The 13180-nt window shown below is 61.2% G+C and overlaps 1 protein-coding gene and 1 long non-coding RNA gene across 7 annotated transcripts; one reads left to right on the forward strand and one right to left on the reverse strand.

Moving 5' to 3' along the window:
• Positions 1-292: 292 nt before the first annotated feature.
• On the reverse strand, positions 293-4422 carry LOC121082439. 2 transcript variants are annotated; one of them, XR_005826023.1, is made up of 3 exons: positions 4334-4422; positions 1475-1701; positions 293-753 (listed from the first exon to the last, which is right to left on the reverse strand). It is a non-coding gene; the product is annotated as an uncharacterized LOC121082439 (long non-coding RNA). The 2 variants fall into 2 exon arrangements; XR_005826022.1 differs by having other exon boundaries at positions 293-1701.
• On the forward strand, positions 3480-13163 carry EPN3 (epsin 3). 5 transcript variants are annotated; one of them, XM_040581799.1, is made up of 10 exons: positions 3480-3802; positions 6549-7139; positions 7530-7648; positions 9295-9378; positions 9666-9773; positions 9883-9967; positions 10209-10517; positions 11370-11480; positions 11861-12082; positions 12221-13163. In XM_040581799.1, the coding sequence occupies exons 2-10, from the start codon at positions 6569-6571 to the stop codon at positions 12538-12540; spliced, it is 1929 nt and encodes a 642-aa protein (XP_040437733.1). In that variant the 5' UTR covers positions 3480-3802; positions 6549-6568; the 3' UTR covers positions 12541-13163. The 5 variants fall into 5 exon arrangements, with proteins under 5 accessions (XP_040437733.1, XP_040437730.1, XP_040437732.1 ...); XM_040581796.1 differs by having other exon boundaries at positions 3482-3802; positions 6484-7139; XM_040581798.1 differs by lacking the exon at positions 3480-3802 and adding an exon at positions 4985-5091 and having other exon boundaries at positions 6484-7139.
• The last annotated feature ends 17 nt before the right edge of the window (positions 13164-13180 follow it).

The following is a 13180-nucleotide window of genomic DNA, read 5'->3' on the forward strand; positions in this document are numbered from 1 at the left end:
GAAAATACTGGCATTTCTGCTAGGAAAGAAGAATTTAAAAGTGCCAGTCAGCATGAGATATGTCTTGTTCTTCATTTCTCAATTTTTACTTGGCTAGCAGGTGAGTGAGCAGAGTGCTCTTGTACTCGTGAGCCCAAGTACCAGGACAGTAATTTTGAAAAATCCATCCTGTTTTTGATCCTATTCTTGACAGCTTGTCCAGTCTCCTCTTGGGACTTGCCGACAGCAGGCTTCTCTGGGGGATTCTGGATCCCAGTGAAAACACACTATCCCAAGGGGTGTGCCACCCTGCTTGGTTTTGCACCCATGACTTTATTTCTTGTGCTCATCTTGCCGTCTCTTTCCATCCAGTTCTGCCCCATTCTGATCCAACTGTTTCTTGCTGCCTTCCAAGACTAACCACTCTTGAATTCAAATGAGTGAAATTCATGCCGTAAATATTGTGAGCATGGTAAGGCCTTGTTAGAGCCACCCCTCCTGTCTCTGCCAGCATGTGTGTCTGGGCTTATCACTGCTTTCTGTCTGGGTTTCTTTGTGCATTGCAGCTGGAATGGAGCTTTCTGTGGAGGCATCCCAGGTCTGAGTGTCGTGTGCTCTGCAGCCGGGCTTGGGTCGGAGCAGCTTTCCAAGGCAGAACGAGCTGGGTGCAGGGGCTCTTTTAGACCTGGCATCAAGGGACACCTGGCATGTGTCATTAAAGAGCTGTCTTCCTGCTAAAGCAGCTGGACAGCATTCCCAAAAAAGGCTTTGGCCCTGTGGAGAAATGACATCAGTGCAGATTATTAATTGAGGTTTGTGATACCTTTGGGGTTCTTACGCAGCAGATGTGTATCCATGCTGAGCATCGCTGTTACAAATCCTGTACGTGGCTGCGCAGTTGCACCAGGCGTGTGTGCCTCAGGCACGTGCTCCTTTACCTTGGCAGCCACACTGACACGCGTCTTGGAGCTGCATGGAGTGTAACATAACTGTTCCTCCTGCAGAATTGTTTTATTTTGTTTTCTCATTTTAACTCATGTGCTGTCTCTGGGGAAAGGATATGTTCCCCTTGGCTCCCAGCAGTACCACGGCAAAGTGCAGCTTATTTTTTTTCTTTGCTGGCCAGGTGAGGCCCTTCATGTTTCCAGATGCTTTCTCTTAGCAGGGTGTGGGGAAGCGTTTTGGCTTTTGTGGAAGCCGGGAGCCTCCTCTGGCTCAGTGGGCACAGACCCACAAAGGGAATGTCTCTGCTCAGCATTCCTGTAGTGAGAATTTCAGCAACATTTTGAGAATTAGGAGGAAAAAGGCCTGAAGTTGGGGTGTGTCTCACAGGCTCTGACAATAGCTCCTGCCTCCCTGGAGATGATTATCAGCCTGTGAATATGCCCAACTCAAACAGCTCAAGCCATCTGTTTCTAGACAAGAGGGAGACTGCACGTTATAGAGGCAACGTGATTGTCTCAAAGGCAGGAATACTTGTATTTCATAGCTTTACCTTAAAAGATCACAAAGCCCATTCACAAGATCCATGCCTCCAGTTCAGCCTATAGAAACTAGGCTCCATGTATATCTCTGCTCACAGGAAGATTTGTTGATACAAAACCAGGTAGATGGGAGTTTCACGTCAGTCACGTACCACGGAAGAATGTCCCATGCTGGCATCTCCTTCCCTTCCAAGGCAGGAGCCTGGTGGCACAGGGCAAGCGGGTGGTGTAAGAACTTCTGCAAAGGAGAACAAACCTGAATGCTGTGAACAGTCTAATATTTTTTTGTCATAAATATTGCCAGTGCCTCTTTCAGCCCTGGACAAGAGTGTCCTCAAGAGACAAGGTACAAGCAGCACACGGGAAGGGATGTGCTGGGCCATCAAGTGCAATACTCTGCTGCCTGGCTGCTGCAGCTTTCTCTGAGCCAGCTGCCTTCCCACCGCCCCTTTTTTTTTTTCTTTTCCTTTTGCATTGATTTGTGAAAGTTCCGGGACTGGAACTGCAGTGGAATTAGAGCTGGCTCCACAGAACACCTTTAGAAACATGTAGTCCTCATTTTTACAGGCCTGGGGTGAGATGTGGGCGCTGTGGTTAGAGCAGAGACCCTCGGGGCTGGTCAGCCCTGTGCTCTGAAGGATGTGAGGATGCTCCAATCCCTGTAATGGCAAGTCCTCGCAGCCAGGCAAGATGAGTATTTCTTCTCCTCTCCCAAACATGGGGATTATTTATATTGGAGTTAATAATTTGTGTTGTGTTTGCTAAATAACTGAGGTGAGCGATCTTCCTGGCCTTGGGACTTACATACCAAACCCATCACGTGCATCGGGGCCTGAAGACCCCTATTAGAGAGGTCGGGAAGGGGGATTCCAGGAAAAAGCTGCAAGTGGAAGGTGACAACACAATTCCAGAGGTTTCTCAATGGCAGAGGGGGTGTGGGTGAGCAGCCAGCTTGTGCTAGGGCTGAGGGAAATCAGCTTTAGAGCCTTGCCGGGTCTCATGTCCTACCGCAGGGTTGTGGGTCACCTTGCAAAGCAAACTCCACATTTGTACAGCTCCGCGGTGGCTCGTAGGGTGTTGTCCCCAGGGGAGGTTCACCTTGCTTATAAAATATCAATGTCTGAAGGGCGGTGAGCCAGCTGTCTCGGCCACCTGACACAGGTGAACTGGGAGCACTTGCAACAGAGGAAGAGGAAGGTGTGGATCTTGGCCAACCACAAAGAATGTCTCCTGCTGCCCTAGCTGGGTTGTTCTCCAGGTTGACCTGGAGGAGGGTTTGGATGCTGGAGATGCTCATCTCGCAGGCTGCAGCTGTGAGTGGGATTAGATGCACATTCAGCCTGCACGGCCCGGCCTGTAGGGACAGCCAGGCTGATGAGATCTGCAAAGCCCCTGGAGGCACGTGGCCTCCTTGCTGCCTTCTCCCACCACGCAAGGCTGGACCTTAAACCTTCAGCGCCCGGGCCTGGGGCAAGATGAATCTCAGCTCTGTGCAAGAGCATCAGCAGGAAGGCGTGATCCCCCTCCAGAACGTCTCAGTGTACAGGAGATGCTTTCCATTATGGAAAATGTCAGTGATATTGAAAAGATTATATATATCCATAATACTTAAAGGCCTGTCAGCGATTAAAATGGAAGGCAGAGGCCGGGAGAGAGGGGGTGGCATTGAAATGATCGAGAGACATGACTTATTTTGTCATGTCATCTGATGCCTCCCTCTCCCCCCAGCCATGCTCTCGGAGCTCTTCGGAGCAGGGGAAGAATCTGCTCCAAATTTAGATCCCAGCCAAAAAAAAAAAAAAAAAAAAAAAAAAAATTGATTAATCCAAATTGCAGCCGTGGCCTTGGGTACCAGAGAGGGAGCTGCGTTATGGGGAGGGTCGGCATCCCTCCGAGGCACTTCCAAGCCCGGGGACGATGATTTCTGTCTAAAAATAATAGGGGGGGGGGGGGGGGGGGAGGGAAAAAAAAAATATAAAGCAAAGCAAGCAGCAGCAAGCAGCGCCTGGCTGGCTGCCAGCGAGGGGCAGTGACTGAGCATTTACAGCATCCCCGCCTCCCGCATGCGGCGGGGCAGGGGCTCGGCGCCGCATCCCCCGCGGCCGGTACCGCACCGCGCTGCACCGCTTCGGGGGTGCTGAGCACCGCTGCCAGCACCCGGGCGGGAGCCGGGCCGGGGCTCGGGCGGCCCCGAAGAGGTTAAAGCGGGACCTGCCGCCGGGACCTGCCCAGCCAGCCCGGCAACTCGGCGGCGCGCAGCGGACGGGCTGCGGCCGCCTCCAGCCCGCTCCCACCGGCACCGGCACCGGCACGGCGGGGCCGCGCTCCGCTCCGCGCAGGTAAGGGGGCTGCGCGCCCCTCGGCTGCCAGGCTGCGGGGGTGGCGGGGGGGGGGGGGGGGGGAAGGAGGGGGGAGGAGGAAGGTTCTGGACGCCGGAGCATCGCGGGCTGCGGCGGGCCGGGGGATGCCGGGCCCGAGGATGCCAGGCGCGCGCAGGTCGCTGCCCCCCGGGCCGGGCTGGGGGCCCCGGGCCCCCGCGGCGGGGACGGCCCCCGGGGGGCTGCGGGAGGCGGCGGCGCGGCCGAGGGCTCTGCCGGAGCCTTTCGCCGCCGCTCCCTCCATGGCGGGCGCTTCTCGCTGCCCTGCGCCTGAGGAGGGATGGAGCGAGGCTCTAATCCGCGCCCCCCCGCCTCCCCCCGCCGTTCGTCTGGCCCCTCCGCCCCCTCCTCCTTTCCCCGAGCCCTCCTGCGCCCCCCCCGGGCCGCTCCCCCCGCGCCCCCCCCGCCGCCCCCCGCTCCGCCCCCGCAGTCCCTGCGCCGGGCCGCGGGGCGATGGGGACCTGTCCCCGCACCCGGGTGTCCTTCTCCCACCTGGCCGCCTCCCGCTCAAGGTCACTGCGGTAATTCCATATGAGCTGCCCGGTGCTGCCGCCTTATCTCCCGCACGGCTTCAGTTTCACTCTCTTTATATTCCAGAGGAGGCGGGGGGGGATCGTGTTTGATAAACCCCACTACTCCTAACTGCCTGCTGGCAGCGCTCCAGCCAGGGCCACGCTCCTCTCACCCCTGCCCCAGCCCCTGCTTCCCATCTCTTCCCATGCAGACTTCCCGGGCCATCTCATGGCGGGCGAAGTCCAGCTGGGATGGGGTCTCCAGCCAGGATGAGCAGTGCCGGAGCCTGTCAGGCTGGACCTGGGGGTTGTCCTGCCAGGAGACCAGCTGGAGGCAGGAGGGACCGTACTGCCCTAGAGGAAGAGTCCCGGCATTTGCGAGTGTTTGCCGGGCCGGGTGGCACCTTTGGAAAACACGACTTTATCTCCCGCCTGGGTGTTGGTGGAAAGCAGAGCGTGGGGCCAAGTCCTGTCGGACTTTGCTGAGTCGCTGCCCTTGTCCCGAAGGCGTTTCTGCATCAGGCAGGCAACGGCGTGGCCGTCCGCACCAGGGGCTCACCCGGTGGGATCCAAAGGCCGTGCCGACAGGCTGCATTGCGAAAGGGAATCAATACAGGGAAGCCACTCAAGAGAAACTTCGGCCGCCCGTGAGCGTGGCGGTGCCAGGCTCCTCTGACTCACGGGGACGTTGCTGGCGGAGCCGTGGGGCGCCTGGCCGAGGGCCCAGGGGAGCAGAAGGTGCTGGACCGGTCGCACGGGTTGTGCGGGGAGCGTGGTGGGGGCCATGCGTGGCTCGTGGGTACAGTCGGCACATCCCCGGCTCAGCTCCGGTGGGAGGGAAAAGTGTTCTGAGCCGAGAGAGGGCTGGAGCTGGACATGGTGCAGCAGTGGTGGTCCAGGGAGGTACCGGCACCCGAGGTGGGGGGTGGGATCGACACCGGTAATCTCTGTCTGCAGGCACTGCTGCACGGGTGAGATAGTCCTCTGCCCGCAAGTGTTATCTCCGACAGGGAAAAAATTGCTGGTGAGTTTTGTTGCAGCTGCAGCGGGAGCTCTGGGAGCAGCCTGGCTCCCCGGCCCTGCGATGCAGCTCTGCTGAGGGCAAGGCAGCTCCAGGCAGCCTCTGCCTCCCGGCTTTGCTTGGCCCTCTGACGAAATGAGGGTAAATGGTGTCTTCCGACTGTGGAGGGAGAAGGTGAGGATTAGGACTAGCACAGAGCAGCGGGCAGAGTTGTGATGGGCTCACGTGAAGATGGGTCCAGACTGACCCACGTCATTTTGCCTCCGTGCCGGGTACATCAGTGCATCCCAAGGACGGGCATTGCCTGCTGGGGAGGTACCAGCGCAGCTCCCGCCCATGCCAGCTCCTGCTGGCCCTGGCCCTGGGTCTGGATGCAGAGAAGGCTCAGGCAGCGCAGGGTTTTAGGAGAGGGGGCTCGAGTTATCCATCCTGCTCGCTGACCTGGTGCTGGAGATGAGCACCCCGAATTTGCCACCCAACAGCAGCGCGCACTTCTGTACCCACAGCCTTTTGCAGAACCAAAATTATCAAGTTTGCCGGGAAAGCCCACCCGAGTGGCTGCCGGCGCTGGTAAGTCGTGGCAGGCTCTGGTTCACAGCAGGGTTTTGATTTTGCATGCCCCATCCTTGGTGGCACCGAGAGGCTTGGGGTGATGGCTGGGGCGAGCAGGGCCACGTGCAGCTGCACATAGCACATCTGGGGATACCCGGAAGCCCCCTGGCTGGCACGAGGGCTGAGGGCCTGAAACCAGCTTTGCCAGGATGGTGGTGCTGAGGCAGCCGGGATCTGGGGGAGGGAGCTGCCATTTTCAGGTGGTTACTTTTAGAAGCAGAAGTCCAAATGTTCCTGAATCTGGAGCCAAATCTCTTGGCGGCTCTGCGGTGCTGGGTATCAGCTTGCTAAGAGATTTTTTTTTCCCCCTCGAGCATCCTGCATCCTGCGTGTCTTCGGGTTAGCGAGCAGTGACAGCCTGGCAGGGTGCACCTGATGCCCTGATGATGGGTGCTTCCACCTTGAGAAGTGTCCCAGGTGCCAGCCGAGGGCTCTGGGGATGGGTCTTGGTGGCTGAGGCGATGCTGAGGTCTCTGTGTCCCCATTCCCCGCTGCAGGCGCCGGTGAAGCTGCGGCTGTGAGCACTCATCCCTTCTCCACCGTTCCTGCCCACCGCCCGCAGGTCTCCGGCACCGCACAGCCATGACAACCTCGGCGCTGCGCCGGCAGGTGAAAAACATCGTGCACAACTACTCAGAGGCAGAGATCAAGGTGCGAGAGGCCACCTCCAATGATCCCTGGGGACCCCCCAGCTCTCTGATGTCAGAGATTGCTGACCTCACCTTCAACACGGTGGCCTTCGCTGAGGTCATGGGCATGATCTGGCGGCGGCTGAATGACAGCGGCAAGAACTGGCGTCACGTCTACAAAGCCCTCACCCTCCTGGACTACCTCATCAAAACTGGCTCCGAGAAGGTGACCCACCAGTGCCGGGAGAACCTCTACACCATCCAGACGCTGAAGGACTTCCAGTACGTGGACCGTGATGGCAAGGACCAGGGCATCAACATCCGAGAGAAGGTGAAGCAGGTGATGGCGCTGCTGAAGGATGAGGAGCGGCTGAAGCAGGAGCGTGCGCACGCGCTGCAGACCAAGGAGCGCATGGCCCTTGAGGGCATGGGCAGCGGCAGCCATCAGGTCACCTATGGCCGCCGTGCGTCACCCTACGGTGATGACTACGGCCGGGCACGGGGCTCACCCTCCTCCTTCAACTGTGAGTGTTGCTAGCGGCTTGCTTGGGATCCCTGGGGCTCGCTGCGGGGTGCAGGCAGGCGCTGCGTTTGGTTTGTGCCTGCCTGGTGCCCATTGCTCCCTTCCATGTTTTGGAGTGGTGGTGAAGCCCGTCTCCATCCTGAGCCATGGGCAGAGGTTTGGCTGGGCCTGTGGTGAAGCCCCAACAGTGGTGGCAGCTGGCGGTGACCTGAGCCTTAAAGCCATGGCTTGTTCGTGGTAGGGAGTTCTGATGTGGGGCTACGTCCCCTGGGGAAGCCATGTGGTGGAGCTGCAGGCGTTGGATGGGGGTCTGGAAAATGCTACTGATGTGCTCCCCAAAACACCCCAGTCCTGATGCCACTCCTTCCCCTTTTCCTCTTTTATGTCCCAGCATCATCCTCATCCCCACGGTTCGCCTCCGACCTGGAGCAAGCGAGGCCCCAGACGACGGGTGAGGAGGAGCTGCAGCTGCAGCTTGCGCTGGCCATGAGTCGGGAGGAGGCGGAGAAGGTAGGGTGGCTCTACCTGCCCTGGGCTGTGCGAGGCTGGGCATCTCCCTACACCTTGCCTTGTCTGTGGGCACAGGGGGCCTTTCCCTGGGAGGAGGGAGGATTTTGGGGGCTGCCTGAGGCCAGTGCACGCACCTACAACCGCCCCAGGCTGCTCGCGCTGTGCCCGGCGTCCAAAATCACCAGCAGACAGATGGAGGCATGGGCTGTCCCTGCTCCCCATCCTCATACTGGCAGTGCCTGCACCAGTCTGAGACCAGTCCAGCCTTCCAGACCCCAGGGTGAACTTGGCGGGGTGTCTTCTGGTTTCACCACGCACCCCCCCCAAACCTGGCTGCCCTCTTCTGCCAAGGGCTTCTGATCTAAGCTCCCCCATTTCTCTTGCCTTCCTGTGGAGGTTTCAGGAGGAGCGCCTTGCCCAGCGCTGCGGTTTGCGTGGTGGGTGGGGGACCAGCAGCATCCGCAGGGCTGTCACCAGGCTGGGGGCCGGGCGCTCCCTCCCACTGGCTGGTCCTTTCAAACCAGGCTAGAAGGAGCACTGGAAAACAGCACCAGGAGGAGCTGAGCTGGGATGGAGGCAGCAAGCAAGCTTCTGTCCCAACTGTGAAACCTCTCCTAGGGCTGTCCCCTCTCCTATCTGCTGGCCACAGCCCTTTTTCCACTGGGGACGGCTTATTTGTGCGCAGCTGAGATTGCCGCCGGCTGGCACGGCCCGTGTGGAGTTTGTGGGGACGGCTGGGCACACAAAGTCAGAGGGACATGGTGACCAAGGGGCTGTGTGCCCGGGCTGGTGGGTGGCCCCCCAGGGCTGGCACCAAGCCCCACGAACTCAGTCCTGCTGGGGCAGGGGACACGCTTCAGAGACGGCATTTGCTGCAGCCCATCTTCCCTGCCCAATGGAGACTCTTTTGGAGACAGAGCAGAGCATATATCCCTATTTTTGTCCTGGAATTGGAGTATTTATAGCTTCCACATGCTGCTGCGATGAGCACTGTAGGAATATGCTCTTGCAAGCGTTGCCTGTTGGAATCCATCTGGGCTGTGCACATGTGTGCATGCTTGTACAGGCGTGCACACACGCACACCCCCACTGGGGTGCCCATTCTCAGCCGGTCCCACCCTGCTGGACAAGCATCATGGGGTGGTGACAGGGTTGACATTGTGGTACAGGGACAGCTACTCCCCAAAATCTGTCTCAGGTCTGGGTGCTTTTACCCCAGCAGAGCAGGGCTGGGCAGGATCCCCAAACCGATGTCAGTTAGCTTTGCAAACCTTCCTCCCCAGCAGGCTGCGGGGGTGATGGGGTGCCTAACCTGTCCCCTCTCCTCTGCCGACTGTGTTGGAGTCCCTGAAAACCTCCCAGGGGGGATCTGGTTGCCTGATTTAGGGTCATCCCAGCCTAGATGCAGAGGCAGGTGGTGGGGTAGGGGAAGGAGGTAGGGCGGTGGTCACAGGGGAGCCTGAACAGGAGCTGGTTTAAGGGACATCAGGCTGGGGGTCTGCAGGCAAAGCTGACTGGATAGGCACAGAGGTGCTGTGCAGGCAGGTGAGGGGCCACAGGAGAAGCCGTGGCGAGGACAGGGACCTCCGAGCAGTCCCGCGAGCTGTGGGCAAGCTGAAATGTCACCCAATTTCCTCTGTTGGCAGAAGCCACTTCCTCCAATTTCCAGTACAGACGAAGAAAGGCAATTGCAGCTAGCGCTCGCGCTGAGCAAAGAGGAGCACGAGAAGGTACCTGTGCCCCATAGCCCTGGGCGCTCCTCTCTCCTTGCACTTGGGCTTCTCTCTGGGGTGCCAGAGCCTGAAACGCTGCCTCGCTCCGGTGTCCACTTTGCTTTCGCTGCTCCGAGCTGTCTGCTGAGTGCTCTCCGCCTGGGCTCAGCCCCAGAGGAGCCGTCTGTTCGGATGCTGGGACTTTTCGGGGATGCGGTGGCAGCTCCTGTGCTGGGTCAGTCTCCTGGAGAAGGTGCTGGCTGCAGGGTCGCTGAGCTCATGGGCCCCATCCCTTGTCCCTGCAGGAGGTGAGAGCTTGGCAAGGGGAGAACTCCCTGCTGCAGAGAGCCACGGAGGAGACTGCCCAGGGCAGGGAGGAAGAGGAGGAAGAAGATAAGATGAAGAAAAGCCAGGTACAGCACTGGGGGCCTGGACAGCCACAAAACCAGCCTTGAGCTCCAGGGTGATCCTGCAGGTCTGCCCTGGGCTTCCCTCACCTCTTTATTCCCTTTCTGTTTGCAGTCCTCTATCCTGGAGCTGGCAGATATATTCGGGCCGGCGCCAGCCCCCTCCAGCCACACGTCTGCCGACCCGTGGGATATGCCAGGTGGGGGCAACTCGCAGGCTGGCAAAGCTCGGGACAGTGGCACAAACCTCTCCCTTGCCTCTGTCCCTCCCCGGTCCCCAGGAGCTCCACAGGAGGGACCTCTTGCTTCTCCTCCCTCTGCTGCACGCCCCGGGCCGGGCGGTGCTGCTGGAAGCCATGGTCCCCAGGCACATCCCTGCCACTCAGCATCCCTCCGTGCCTGCACCGTTCCTGTCTCCTACAGCTTCCCTTCTTCTTTCAGATGTGAAACCCAAAGCGGAGCCGGCAGCCTCCGCCTGGGCTGGTGCGGCTGACCCCTGGGTGCCGGTCCCGGCTGCTGGCGGGGAGCCCCTCTCCCAGGCAAGCACCTCATCCCAGCAAAGCTCTGCCGGGCCCTGGGATTTCCCACCCGGCACCACTGCAGCCTCCGACCCCTGGGGGAAGGCGCCCATGTCTTCTGGCTTCCCTCCGGCGGACCCCTGGGTGACAGCGTCCCCCCCGGCCCAGGTCTCTGGTTCCACACCAGCTGCTGACCCTTGGGCTGCCGTGGCCGAGCAACCTCCTAACCCTGGTAAGAGGCTCCTTGATGGGCGTTTTGGCTGTGCTGAGGACCGCGGGCAGTGCTGGCCATCGCCGCCCTCCTGTGAGTGGGCATCCCAGGGTGCTGCTCCCCCTTCCTCCCACAGCCAGCTCAGCAAACACCTCCCACCCACTCTCCTGCCCCGCAGCGGGACCTCTGCTTCCCCCACTTGAAGACTTCAAAGAACTTTTAGGGTTTCTCTCTGCACAGAATAGGCTGCTTTAATTAACACGGCATAATTAACGGAAGCCTCCCATGGGAGCGGGTAGCAGCTGCCACACCGCTCGCTGTGACAGGGTGTCCTCCCCGGTGGCACCTGTGTGTTTGCTCACCCCAAACCAGCCCTACGTGCCCTGCCGGGATGGGACGTTGCTGCTCGCAGGTGCCGCCTTGCAGATGAGGAAGCGGTTGTAGGAGCAGACAGTGTTTCAGAGCTCAAAGCTGCTCTCGGTTCCTCCTTGGTGCTTCCGAGGTCCCGCGTGAGCTGCCCTCATTTTTGGTCCCTGGGGAGGAGAGCAGAACCCGGTCTGGGGGCCAGGGCTGGGTGTTACAGCGTTCCTGTTCCCTCTGGGGCTGGGAGAGGGACCTGCCTGCTGTGGGGGATGGCTGCGAGCAGTGTGGGGGCTGTCTTGGTCTGCAATGAGCCCCAGTGGTCTGGCCCACCTTACCCTCCCCTGCTCAGGCCAGTGCACGTTCTCAACCCCCAGCCCCGCGCCCCCCCACCGCACGCCCTCTTCTCTGTCTCCTTGCAGGCAGCCGCCCCTGCCTCTCTCCTGCCCGTACATCTCCCGCCTCTCACCTCCCCGCTTGCTCCCCTCCTTGAGTCTCACCTCTTCCCCCCAGCTCCAGGGGGGGATGCTTTCGACCTGTTTGCAAAGCCAGCCGAGTCAGCCGAGCTGCCGGAGCAGGAGCCCCCACAGCTGCCTTCCTCTGCCAAGTCCACCAGCCCCGTCGGTAAGAGCCAGGGGAGCGGGCAGGGGCCACTGGGTAGGTGGAGACAGTGACCTGTCCCTGCCCATCGCAGGGAGGCAGCTCCAGGGCTGGCCAGGCTGTGTGTGGCTGTTTGCTGGTGTGGCCAAAGCTTGTTTCCACATGCAACCGTGTGTGCCGTGGGCTTGGGGTGCCCCGTAGCTGAGGGGGTGGCTCCAGTCCCCCTGCATGCCCATGTCCCCAACCCTGCAGTGGCTCGGGGGAGCTGGAGCCTCAGCCCCACCGCATCGAGCTGTGACCTGGGGCCAGATATGCCATCGGCCACGCTGCGCGGTGACAGGGATGCCGTCACCCTCGGTGTCTTCCAGCTGGCTCATGTGGCTTTTCTCCCCCTCCTGCTCCAGAGCTAGACCCCTTTGGTGACCTGTTCCCCAGCAGCAGGCAGGATGCAGCAAAGAGCTTCGACCTCACCAACCTGACCGACTCCCTGCCCGAATCCGGCAAGGAGCGGAAGGACTGTAAAACCCCCGAGGCCTTCCTCGGCCCTGCCGCCTCCTCCCTGGTCAACCTGGACTCCCTGGTTGCACCTGCTCCAGCCTCCAAGACACGGAACCCCTTTCTCTCGAGTAGGTGCCGTGGTGTGGGCTGCTGCTGGGGGCTTCCCCAGGCTGGGCATGGTGGCGTTTGGGGGTTGAAGAGGAGGAGGATGAAGAGGGCTGGGGATGGTGTGGCTGCCCTAACATCTGCCATCCTTTCCTCGCTAGGTCTGAGCACGCCGTCCCCCACCAACCCCTTCAGCCTCACCGAGCAGCCCAAGCCGACGCTGAACCAGATGCGGACCAGCTCGCCGGTGCCCGGCCTGCCCGCCGGTCTCCCCGCCAACTCCATGACCTACAGCGCATCCCTGCCGCTGCCCCTCAGCAGCGTCCCCGCCGCCGCTGCCGCCCTGCCCGCCTCGGCCAGTGCCTTCCCCCAGGCTGGCACCTTCCCCGAACTCCCCAGCAACCTGCCGCAGCCTTTACTGCCGCTGAGCGGTCCCCCGGCCCCCCCAGCCGCTCCGGGGGGGCTCAACCCCTTCCTCTGAGCCCTCTGGACGTGTAGACAGACTCTGACCCCATCCCTGGCTGTTACACATCCCCCCCGCCAGCCTTTCCTCCTGCCAAGAATGGGGGGGGGGGGGCAGCGTTTCACTAGCTGCAAGGGAAGGTGCCCCCCAGGCCAGCCCCCTCCCCGTGCCCACCGGCTGTGGGGAGCCAGCATGAGCCCCTGTGCTTGGCAGGCGGGAGGGGACCCCCTGCCCGTGGGGGTGGGGGGCGGGGGGGAGCCGTGGCGGGACCCACCGTAAGGGCTGGGGGCTGCGCAGCGGGCTGGACTGGTTGGTGCATGGGCTCTCGCTGCCGGACGCCCCCCCGGGGTAGGGGGCTTTGCCCCGGCGCCTGCGGGGAGCTGGGGCCGGCCAAGCTGGGCTCCCCCCGCGCCCCCCCTCGCAGGGATCCCCTGGCTGTTACCCCCCCGCCCCGCTCCCGCCGCCCCTCGCCCCCTTCCCGCTCGCTGCCCCCCGGCAGGAGCTGCGGGCAGGGCGGCCCGGGGCAGCCGCTGCGGGGCCCCGCTCCGGGCCGGGGGGGGCGGCGGGGGGGGGATGTCTTCGGGGCTGCTGGCGAGCGGCGGCTCCGGGCTGCCTGTGAGACAATAAAATGCTCTGACGGACCCGGTGTGCGGCTCCG

The sequence above is a fragment of the Falco naumanni genome, chromosome 1 (genome assembly GCF_017639655.2).
Source record: "Falco naumanni isolate bFalNau1 chromosome 1, bFalNau1.pat, whole genome shotgun sequence".
Taxonomy (NCBI): domain Eukaryota; kingdom Metazoa; phylum Chordata; class Aves; order Falconiformes; family Falconidae; genus Falco; species Falco naumanni.

Coding starts and splice junctions, on each gene's coding strand:
- EPN3 (XM_040581799.1), top strand. CDS start 6,569: ATGACAACCTCGGCGCTGCGCCGGCAGGTGAAAAACATCGTGCACAAC. Junction 9,774..9,882: donor ATAAGATGAAGAAAAGCCAG/GTACAGCACTGG, acceptor TTCTGTTTGCAG/TCCTCTATCCTGGAGCTGGC. Junction 10,518..11,369: donor CGAGCAACCTCCTAACCCTG/GTAAGAGGCTCC, acceptor TCTTCCCCCCAG/CTCCAGGGGGGGATGCTTTC.